Consider the following 11,890-nt stretch of genomic DNA (forward strand, 5'->3'; position numbering starts at 1 on the left):
AATTAATCAATCAACCAGCCAATCAAACCAGCCAACTATCCGTCCATCCAACCAATAAACCAATCAAAGAACAGCCAACAACGAACCAATCGACCAACCGATCAATTCACCAATCCAAAAAACAATAACAGACAACACACCACTCACTGCACGAACCCCAACCTTTATGTGGCAGGTGTTCAGTTTCCTGACCTGCACGCTGAGCGCCCTCTCAATGCTGGTGCTGATGGCCTTCGTCTGTGTCGGCTACTTTCACGTGCAGCCTCACAACTGGACGCAGCCGCCAGGATTCTTCACTCACGGCTTCACTGGGGTAATGATGCAGTAGCAACAGTAGTTGTGGTGGTAGTAGTAGTAGCAGCAGCAGTAGTAGTAGTAGTAGCAGCAGTAGTAGTCGTCGTCGTAGAGTAGTAGTAGTAGTAGTTGTAGCAGTAGTAGTAGTGAATGATAATGATAATAGTTATTCTAACAAGTATATGGCACAAACAAAAAATCAGCCTCGCCATCTGATGGGCGTCTATGAAGCTTCTCTAAGGCGTCTATCCAAGCATCTCACCTGAAGCAGTACGCATACAACAGTGCAAAACAGTATACAACAGCACATCAGGATATTAACCAGAATTTAGTATAAAAATTATGAAATAGGTAGATAAATGAACTAATAATCAATAATAAATAAATGGGGCAAAAACGACTGTATAAACATAAACCAAGGCAATACTAAAGATCGCAAAATATAAACGGCCACACCAAGAAGCACAAGGATATGCCCCACGCACGCACACACACACACACACACACACACACACACACACACACACACACACACAGTATTGTTGTAGTAGTAGTTGTTGTTGCCGTGGTTGTGGTAGTCGAAGTAGTAGTGGTAGAAGAAGGAGGAGGAGAAAGAAGAGGAAGATGATGAGGCGGATGAGGAAGATGATGTCGGGATGAGGCAACGGCAATTGAAGCAACAGCACTGGCGTTAGCCGCAGCACCAGCGGTAGCGATAGTCGTATTGGGAGGAGGAGGAGGAGAGAGAGAAGAAGGAGGAGGAGGTTGATGAAGGGAGTGGGAGTAAGGAGGGGGCAGCAGCAGCAATAGAGGTGTGTGTGTGTGTGTGTGTGTGTGTGTGTGTGTGTGTGTGTCTCAGAAACCAAATTAATCATGCACTGCTAACAATCTCCAAGTTCAAATATGGAAAATGTCAACACTTAGAACTTATATTTGATACTGAGGTAAACATGAGAGTGAACACCAGGGATCGATTTTAAGAAAGCATGGGAAAATATTGAAATATTGAGATTACAACCAAGGGAGAGAGAGAAGGAGAAAGAATGAGAGATAGAGAGAGAAGAGAGAGAGAGAGAGAGAGAGAGCATGCTCCAATGCTTTGCATGACAGCAAGAGATGCCTATGTGACTGATATGTTCATGTTCTGTGTGTGTATATATATATATAAGGAAATAAAGTAGAATTAGGGACAAAAATGGAAAAAAAATGATGACGAACAAAAATAGGTTGTCACACACACACACACACACACACACACACACACACACACACACACACATTTGTAAAACATGAACGACCAGACACCTTCCCTGGCCTGCCACCAAACTTGAAGAAAACAAAGAAGAGGAGACGGACAGAAGAATGCAGTACGAAGAAAAGAGGACACCGGGCAACAACCAGTGAAAGAACCAGAGGAAGAAGATGAAATGTATCAGCAGGATGGAAGAATAAGACAACAACAAAACAAGCTGCAGTTCTGAAGATGAAGTCAGACGGGCGCAATAGCCGAGTGGTTAAAGCGTTGGACTGTCAATCTGAGGGTCCCGGGTTGGAATCACGGTGACGGCGCCTGGTGGGTAAAGGGTGGAGATTTTCACGATCTCCCAGGTCAACATATGTGCAGACCTGCTAGTGCCTGAACCCCCTTCGTGTGTATATGCAAGCAGAAGATCAAATACGCACGTTAAAGATCCTGTAATCCATGTCAGCGTTCGGTGGGTTATGGAAACAAGAACATACCCAGCATGCACACCCCCGAAAACGGAGTATGGCTGCCTACATGGCGGGGTAAAAACGGTCATACACGTAAAAGCCCACTCGTGTACATACGAGTGAACGCAGAAGAAGAAGAAGAAGATGAAGTCAGAAGATAAAAGGCGACGAACCCGAAGGACAAGGGACAATGTCAGAAAACGAGGGGAGAAAACCCACAGACATACAGAAACATACAATAGCAAACAGTCAGCTTTGAACCATTAATGGTGGTTCGTCCGTCGGGATCGACGAGGACCATCTAGTCATCCTGGGGGTGGGTGGGTTGGGCTCTGTGGGTGCGCAGATGACTGGTCAGGCCAATCCGCGCCCGGAAGGTTCTGACGCAGTGTGGACATGGGATGGTGGCTGCTGTTGGGGTCTTGCTGGCACTGCTTTTCCTGGCCTGTCTGCGTTGCTCTGCTGCAGCGATTCTGTTGGCCTCACAGGATTTGGAGCCTTTGTGGACAGCTGAACGCCACTTTGGTCTGTCCATTGCATTCAGCTCCCATGTGTCGTGGCTGATGTTGAAGGCCTTCAGAGAAGCTTTCAGAGTGTCTTTGAAGCGCTTCTTTTGACCTCCATGGGAGCGCTTGACATGTTGGAGTTCGCCGTACAACAGTTTCTTGGAGAGCCGGTGGTCTGGCATGCGAACTACATGGCCTGCCCAGCGCAGCTGGGCCTGCATCAAGAAGGTGTAGATGCTGGGCAAGTTTGCACGAGTGAGCACTTCTGTGTCAGGGATCTTCTCTTGTCACTTTATGCAGAGAAGTTTTCTGAGGCTGGTGGTGTGGAAGTGGTTCAGCTTTTTGGAGTGGCGTTTTTAGACGGTCCATGATTCACATCCATAGAGCAGTGTGGTGAGAACTATGGCTTTGTATACTTTGAGCTTCGTCTCCAGGGTGATGCCTCTCCTGTTCCAAGCGTTCTTATGGAGTCTGCCGAAGGCAGTGCTGGCTTTGGCGAGTCTGGCGTTCACCTCGTCGTCGATGACAACTGTGCGAGAGAGTGTACTGCCCAGGTATGTGAACTTGCCCACCGCGTTCAGTCGTTGCCCGTTGATGAAGATGTTTGGTTCAACGTAAGGCTTTCCTGGAGCTGGCTGGTGCATCACCTCAGCCTTCTTTGTGCTGATTGTGAGGCCAAAGTTGTCACAGGCAGCAGAGAACTTGTCGACGCTGTGTTGCATGTCAGCTTCGGAGGCAGCGTTGAGAGCGCAGTCATCAGCAAACAGGAAGTCGTTGACGGTGTGTGTCCTCACCTTGGTTTTTGCTTGAAGCCTCCTGAGGTTGAAGAGTGGGCCATCTGTGCGGTACCTGATGCCAATGCCTACGTCAGCGTCTCTGAAGGCATCTGTCAGCATGGCTGAAAACATGAGACTGAACAGGGTGGGGGCAAGAACACACCCTTGCTTAACTCCGTTGGAGACAGGGAATGGTTCTGAAGTCTCTCCGTTGTCTTGGAATCGGGCCAGCATCCCATCGTGTAGTTGCCGTATGATGGTGATGACCTTTCTGGGACATCCGTACTTTGCCATGATTCTCCAAAGGCCATCTCTGCTAACAGTATCGAAGGCTTTGGTCAGATCGACATAGGTGGAGTAAAGGTCGGCGTTCTGTTCCTGACACTTCTCCTGGAGCTGCCTGGCAGCAAACACCATGTCGATAGTCCCGCGTTGTTTCCGGAAGCCACACTGGCTCTCTGGTAGGAGACCTTGCTCAAGGTGCGCTATGAGACGGTTGAGTAGCACTCTGGCCAGAGTCTTGCCTGCGACGGACAGCAGGAATATTCCACGATGGTTGTCACAGGCCTGATGATTTCCTTTGCGCTTGTACAGGTGTATGATGGAAGCGTCTTTGAAGTCCTGTGGAACTGCCTCATGCTGCCAGATGAGCTGGAACAGCTGATGAAGCTTTTCAGTCAGCGCCATACCACCTTCTTTGTAGACCTCAGCTGGAATGGAGTCTGAGCCAGGGCTTTGCCATTGGATAGCAGACGGATAGCTTTCTGGATCTCCTCCAATAGACAAGAATGGACCAAATACAAGGTCACTACAGACACAGCAAAACAAGGATGATTACAGTATAGTCCAGCCATCCCTTATGACGAAAAGGTCTGATTTCCTTTTAAAAAAAATTAAGGTGTGTGTCTGTGTCCGTGTATATGTGAGTGTCTGTGTGTGTCCAGTTATACTGAACTGACCGCTGACTTTGTGTCCACCCTAACCCCCCCACCCCCACATCACACACACACACACACACACACACACACACACTACCCTCCACGCCCCCACCCCCATTGTCCCCCCCACCCACCCACCCACACACACACACACACACACACAGGTGCTGTCTGGAGCCTCCCTCCTGATGACGGTCTTCACGGGGGTGGACCACGCCGCCTGTGCCAGCCAGGAGACCCGCCACCCCCCTTCCCGCCACCTGCCCTCCACCCTCCCCCTCACCTCCACCCTCCTCTTCCTCCTCCTCTTCCTGCCCGTCTCGGCCTTGACCCTGGCCTGCTCCTGGCACGACCTGCCCGAGACGGCGCCCATCGCGCGAGCCTTCCAGCGCATCGGCATCGACTCGGCCAACCTCGTCATCGGGGTAGGGGCCGTGTTGGGTCTCTCGGCTTCCGCCCTTGTGGGGGTCTTCCACGCGTCCAGGGTCTTCTACAGCGTGGCGGCTGACGGGCTGCTCCCGGCCTGGTTCGGGAGGACCTCCAGGGCGTCCGTGCCCGTGCTGGGCGGGCTGCTCTCCGGGGTGATGTCGGCCGGCCTGGCTCTCACAGTGGAGCTGGGGTGCCTGGTGCAGATGTCGGCCCTGGGGACCCTCGTCCACTTCCTCCTCATCGCCGTCGTCTTGCTGTACGTGCGCTACAGCCCCGAGCCGATCGGGCTGTGCAGGGACTACTCTGACCTGGGGCTGTCCTCCTCCGCGCGCGTGCACGAGGAGGCGGTAGGGGAGGGGGAAGGAGGGCAGCAGCACTGTTTTCGCGCCGTGCCAACGCCACCACCGCCGCCGTCGTCGTCGTCGTCGTCAAATCCGGCGAAGTTGGTGCTGATGGCTAACGGCGACTTGCACGTGCACTACCACCACCACCACCAGCCTCATCTCAACCACCACCATCACCACCACCACCACCAGAGCCCAGACGCCTCCCCGTGTTGCTGCTGCTTCCCCCCCTCCCTCCTCCCCTCCACCCGGAAGACGAGCAGCGCGTCGGAGGAGGAGGAGGAGGAGACGTCGACGCTCTTTCCCCCCGGCGGCGGCAGCGGGGGCGGCGCGGGGCGCCAGTACGACGCCGCGGACCGCTACTGCTGCTGCTGCCGCTGCCCGAGAAGAGCGGTGGCTCCGCGCTCCACTTCCTCCTCCAGCCTGTCCTCCCTGCTCCTCTTTCCGCCCGCCGCCGCGCCGGCGTCTTCGTCGCTGTCCTGCTGCGCCGCGGCGGTCAAGGTGAAGGTGGTGCCCGACGGGCGGTCGTGGCAGACGACGCGGCAGCTGCTGCTGGTCTTCCTGCTGTCCTGCACGGCGCTGGCGGCCACCACCCGGCTGTGGCCCTCCGAACCTGCCTCCTCCGCCTGGTGGGCCGTCACGCTGGTGTGCGTCAGCGTGACGCTGCTGCTGGTGACGTCACTGGGGGTGTGGCGCCAACCTCAGGGGGCCGGGGCCGGTGCCGGTGGTGGTGGTGGTGGTGGTGACGTCAGACTGTTCTTCCGGACGCCGTGGGTGCCGGCGGTGCCGCTGATGTCGGTGGTGGTGTGCAGCGTGCTGCTGGCTGCCGTGCCCGCCCTGGCCTGGTGGAGGTTCGCCCTGTGGACTGCTCTGGGTAAGGGGGTGGAGGGGGCGGGGGTTTAGGGGGAGATGTTGATGGTGGTAATGGTGGTGATGGTGATGATGATGATGGTGGTGGTGATCTTCATGGTCATGATGATGATGGTCATGATGATTAAGAGAAGAACAAGACAACAACGATAATGATGGTGATGCTGATGGCAGTGGTGATGATGATGATGAGAAGAAGAAGAAGAAGTACAACAACAACAACAACAACAAGAAGACAATGATTATGATGGTGAAGGTGATGATGATGGTGAAGAAGAAGAAGAAGAAGAAGAAAACAACAACAACAACAACAACAACATGATGATGATGGTGGTTGTGGTGGTGATGATGACGGTGGTTGTGATAAAGGTGATTGTGATGGTGGTGATAATGGTGATGATGCTGATGATGATGATGGTGATGAGGATTATTGTGATGGTGAAGAAAAAGAAGAAGAAGAAGAAGAACAACAACAACAACAACAAGACGATTATGATGATTATAATGATGATGATGGCGATGATGATGGTGATGATGAGGATGGTGATGTTGGTGGTGGTGATGGTGATGATCGTGATAGTAATGATGATGATGGTGGTGATGGTGATGATCGTGATAGTAATGATGATGATGGTGGTGATGGTGATGATCGTGATAGTAAAGATGATGGTGATGAGGAGGATGGTCATGTTGGTGGTCGTGATGGTGATGATCGTGATAGTAATGATGATGATGGTGGTGATGGTGATGATCGTGATAGTAATGATGACGATGGTAAGGGTACGTTCACACTAGGCTGTAACCACGATCTAACCAAATGGTTACATTGAGGGATGTAACTACCATGAGACAAACTCTAGATTTTTCATACAGCATGTGTGAACGGAAAGCGTCTAAACACTATTAGGCTCCGCCCCTTTTCCCGCGCGTTTTTTGACTGAGAGCAGCAGTTCTCGCTCGCTGGCTGGGTTTTGTTTTGCGCTGAAGTTAGACTGGTAGCATCTGCTGTGGCTGAGGCGTCATGTACAGATTGGGGTATACTTTTGTTTTCTGTGGTTCCCGTGGATTTCCATGAGGTGGGGGGTCTTGAAAAATCGAAAAATGTCGAAAAATCATTCTCGTGTGTCGTGGATTCGTGTAGACGCAGCAAGAAGAACGAAAAAAATGACAGCCAGCTTAAATACATTCACACTGTAACTGATCAAGTTACAACACGCGTCGATGTAACTCACTATAACTGACCCCAACCATGCAAAGAAGGTTGCAATCACTTGCAGTCGGTTAGATGTGTCGGGCCAGACAATCTGCATACCGCACGCAGCGTGCGTGCAAGGCATGCTATTTTGTTTTGACGTCGGAGTTTTTTTCAAACTCGGCTCCGCCTCTATTTTCTGCTCTAACTCACTGGAACCGACGGGGACTAGTGTGAATGCCTTTGTAACCGTTTATAACTTGATCGGGCGATGTAACCTCGAAAAATTTTTATCTCCCGAGTCATATTTTTGGGGGCCATCTAACCACCTATCTAACCAAAAATCGGGTCTTCCCGAAAAATCGTCTAACCGATGAGAACCCACTGCAACCAAAAATTCGTGGTTCCAGTGAGTTAGAGAGCGATGTAACCATTTGGTTAGATCGTGGTTACAGCCTAGTGTGAACGTAGCATTATGATGAGGATGGTGATGTTGGTGGTGGTGATGGTGGTGATCGTGATAGTAATGATGATGATGATGGTAATGATGGTGGTGGTGATGGTGATGATCGTGATAGCAATGATGATGATGGTGATGTTGGTGGTGGTGATGGTGATGATCGTGATAGCAATGATGATGATGGTAATGTTGGTGGATGGTGATGATGGTGATAGTAATGATGATGATGATGGTAATGTTGGTGGTGATGATGGTGATGATCGTGATAGCAATGATGATGATGGTGATGTTGGTGGTGGTGATGGTGATGATCGTGATAGCAATGATGATGATGGTAATGTTGGTGGAGGTGATGGTGATGATCGTGATAGCAATGATGATGATGGTGATGTTGGTGGAGGTGATGGTGATGATCGTGATAGCAATGATGATGATGGTGATGTTGGTGGAGGTGATGGTGATGATCGTGATAGCAATGATGATGATGGTGATGAGTAATAGTAGTAGAAGAGGTAGTAGGAGGAGGAGGCAGAAGATGATTGTTTTCGCTGTTATCATCATTATTAGGTAGTAGTAGTAGTAGTAGCAGCAGAAGCAGCAGCACTAGTATTTTAGTAGTAGTAGTAGCAGCAGTAGTAAGCTATTATGAATGACATATCATCATCATTCGATAGGAAAAAAAAAAAACACGCAGGAAAAACAAACAAGAGAGGCAAGGCCTTCAAGACTCACTTGTGATAAATTAAGTCCCCTAGCATTAGTTACAGAGTAATTTCCCTTTTTTTACTATCTGCACCAAAGCGTTTGCAAAATAAATAAAAATTCCATGCTTAGCAAAAGAAGTTCCTGTTTGAACAAAAAATGATAATAATGACTCCTCTTGTTGTTGTGTCAGAATAAGAGGTCACAGTGCCAAGTTTATAGAATACAAAAAATATAAACAGTAAATGCAGTTTGCATATAATTAGGGTTCTTTTTTTATTTTTTTGTGCCCATCCCAGAGGTGCAATATTGTTTTAAACAAGATGACTGGAAAGAACTGAATTTTTCCTAATTTTATGCCAAATTTGGTGTCAACTGACAAAGTATTTGCAGAGAAAATGTCAGTGTTAAAGTTTACCACGGACACACAGACACACGGACACACACACACACAGACAACCGAACACCCGGTTAAAACATAGACTCACTTTGTTTACACAAGTGAGTCAAAAATGGGTGGCGCTGTAGTGTAGCAACGGGCTCTCCCTAGGGAGAGGCAGCCCGAATTTCACACAATCTGTTGTGATAAAATGAAATAGAAATACAAATACAAATAAAAATAAACTCCATCATCATCATCACAATCATCGCTTCGTGCTTCAGCTTAACCCCTTTTCCTTTGTGTGGGCCAGGTCTGTTGGTATACTGTGTGTACGGGTCGAGGAAGAAGACACACGGTGCCCAGGAGGATCAGGAGGTCATCCTTCGTGACATCTCTCAGAGGACACACTGACTGTGGCAGACATTGATGCCAACACTGTTGACGTCGTCACTTTGCGTTGGGGGTGGGTTTGTTCTAAAAGCAACTGTGAAGACTGTATTGTCTGAAGACTGCCTTTTTACGTCACGATAGTTGACGTCATCTTTGTGCGTTAGTGGGGTGGGGGGGGAGGAGGTTGTTTGTGACGTAATTGAACAATTTCGTGTTGAACAAACAAGGGCCATTATTACGGTGAATACAATGTTTTTTGTGTGGAATGAATTTCGGCCAGTGGTGTGCATTCAAGAAATATGATCACTCGCTCATAGTTTGGAATGATGATGTGCTTTGGCTTTTTTTTTTTAATAACAAAATCCACAAATCTGGTATTCTTGTTCTCATGCATAAGTTGTTACGAATTCAAGAAGTATTTTGCACGTGCCGTTTGTCCCATTCTGTCATCCCCTTGTCTACTCGAACAAAATCAGTACAAAGTGGTGTTTCAAGTCATGAAACAGTATCCCGAACAATCAGCCGAAATAAACTGAGAAAACTTCTGGAGATACACCACTCTGGATCGAAAAAGTGAATGTTCAGCCTTCCGTGTGTGTGTGTGTGTGTGTGTGTGTTTGGCTTTGTTTGTTTTGTTTTGTTTTGGGGTGTTGTTTTTTTGTTGTTTTTGTTTTGTTTTGTTTTTCTTTTTGTTTTGTTTTAAAGAATTTGTTCAACATTATATGATCGAACAGACTCAGATATCAAAACAATGATATTTGTTTTACATCTTCTGGTTCACTAACATGAATGCTCGGTCTTGGTATTTCTACATTTCTTGATGTATCGAGTTTGCCTGTTGACACATTTCACAGAAGGTACATTTAGGTTAAACGTTAAAGTTCATTTCCGATACGGACAGCTTGAGACTTGTTTTTGTTGCGTGGGATGACGTCTAACCCAACCCTCATTGCCCATTGTTTGAAGGGAATATTATCGAAACAAACGCTTTTAACTGTTTCAACTGTATGGCTACACCACCCAATTATGAGATCAGGATCGTCGTTTGTTTTTACACAAACCTCGCTAAGGATCAGACATTTAACGCATTGTGATGATTGATTGATGGGCATTTGTGTGGGAACGACACAAAATGAACAGCCAGAAACCCCCTGTGTGACCCCGGTGAGCCTGTAATGCCTCCTCATGCTGTATGTGTGGTTTCGTGTCAGGTGTTTGTCCTGCACCTTGTGGAGAGTGATCCCAGGCTCAGGGAGGCTGGTTGTCACGTGCTCGCACGGCTCGTTCAATGGAATTCAAGTCTAGAGAACGCGCAGGTTACTCCGTTTGTTTGATTCCGTCGTCCTGAAGGTTCTAGTTGAGATTATGTATGATAGTCGTGTTCGACCGTGACCATCAGAACAGCAGAGGAGGCAACTGCTGTTTCGACTATCTGGGCTTGAATTTGATTATGGTGGAGAGTGTCTTGCCCAAGTTACATCCCCACTCTCTCGGTCAAGAGGGTTTCAGGACAGTCGGCGTTGGGATGGTTCCCAAAGGCCAACAAGCCCCCAAGGCTGCAGCACTAAGAACCAGTGCAATTTGCCTCCTAGTTTGAGAGTTATAGTGAGATTTCGAGCACGTTAAAAGGCAGGTGTTTTCGTCCACAGAAATGAGGTTCGGATCAATGTCAACAGGGTAGGATCTGACGATTGGGCGGGGGATCTTGTTACGGTACGTAGTCACGTTCATGTTGTCGTTTTGTGACAAATATATGTCTGTTTTGCTCTGCACAGAAATTCACCCGTGTACCGTAATTGAACTTCCATCACAGTGGTTGTGTTAAGGGAAACAAAAAACTGGACTGGTCGCTGAACAAAACAGGGGTCCAGTCAGCTACAATCCAAACATGATATTCTCTGGCCCGTGCACCCTGGCTCGCTCGTGGTCTGGGGTCAAGGGAACGCGGATGGTCGGAGGCCGGAGACCCTGAGGTAAGGTCAGCTTCGTGAAGCCTTCTTCTCACTGTTTGAGTGGAAACTCGTTTGCCCGATGCACGCTGGAGGTCATTAGACAATTTTGTAGCGTTCATGAATGGGTGACTCCGTGCCTGCCCGTGGAGAAGTCGGTCCTCTCGCTGTGTTCGTGTCGTCAACCAGAACCTGCAGGACAAGGGAATCGAACGAATGCAGGAGGCGGCGCGTTTTCCGGACCTGGATCCCATCGAACATGTTTGGGACATCGACGGTCGAACCGTGCAAGCACGTGACAACCAGCCTCGTACCTGACCATGACGGGCGCAATAGCCGAGTGGTTAAAGCGTTGGATCCCGGGTTCGAATGACGGTAACGGCGCCTGCTGGGTAAAAGCCCACCCGTGTACGTACAAGTGAACGTTGGAGTTGCAGCCCACGAACGAAGAAGAAGAAGAAGTAACTTACCTAAACCTGGGATCACTCCATAAGCCAGTTGCATTGTTCGGACGGAAGAGCCTAGTATGGTCGTAACCCGCTACTAACTGTGTGTAGTATGGAACTGACCAATGGCGTAGTTCAGTCAACGTAGGCGTTTAGTCACGGGTAACTGTCAAAACGTTTGAACCAAGCAATACAGCTGGCACCAGGAGGTGTGGGGCAAGATTCCCCAGCAGCAGACACGAAATGAATTTTGCAGCACGAGGAAACGTTGCAGAACTGCTATCAAGGTTCACGGGGGTCGTATTCGTGTCTGACGGGAGTAACAGCCGAATGGTTAAAGCGTGGACTTTCAATCTGAGGGTCCCGGGTTCGAATCTCGGTGATGGCGCCTGGTGGGTAAAGGGTGGAGATTTTTACGATCTCCCAGGTCAACATGTGTGCAGACCTGCTAGTGCCTGAACCCCCTTCGTGTGTACACGCAAGCAAAAGATCAAATACG

The 11,890-nt window shown here is 49.1% G+C and overlaps 1 protein-coding gene across 1 annotated transcript in view; it reads left to right on the forward strand.

The window, feature by feature from the left end:
• The window catches only part of LOC143287774 (uncharacterized), a 137,550-nt gene extending 126,287 nt beyond the window's left edge, over nt 1–11,263 (forward strand). The window contains exons 6-11 of the mRNA XM_076596057.1: nt 176–313; nt 4,392–5,874; nt 8,917–8,981; nt 10,208–10,312; nt 10,860–10,969; nt 11,101–11,263. Of these exons, the coding sequence (XP_076452172.1) occupies nt 176–313; nt 4,392–5,874; nt 8,917–8,981; nt 10,208–10,312; nt 10,860–10,969; nt 11,101–11,263 (2,064 nt within the window). The remainder of the gene's footprint in view (nt 1–175; nt 314–4,391; nt 5,875–8,916; nt 8,982–10,207; nt 10,313–10,859; nt 10,970–11,100) is intronic.
• The last annotated feature ends 627 nt before the right edge of the window (nt 11,264–11,890 follow it).

This window comes from Babylonia areolata, chromosome 11 (genome assembly GCF_041734735.1).
Source record: "Babylonia areolata isolate BAREFJ2019XMU chromosome 11, ASM4173473v1, whole genome shotgun sequence".
Taxonomy (NCBI): domain Eukaryota; kingdom Metazoa; phylum Mollusca; class Gastropoda; order Neogastropoda; family Buccinidae; genus Babylonia; species Babylonia areolata.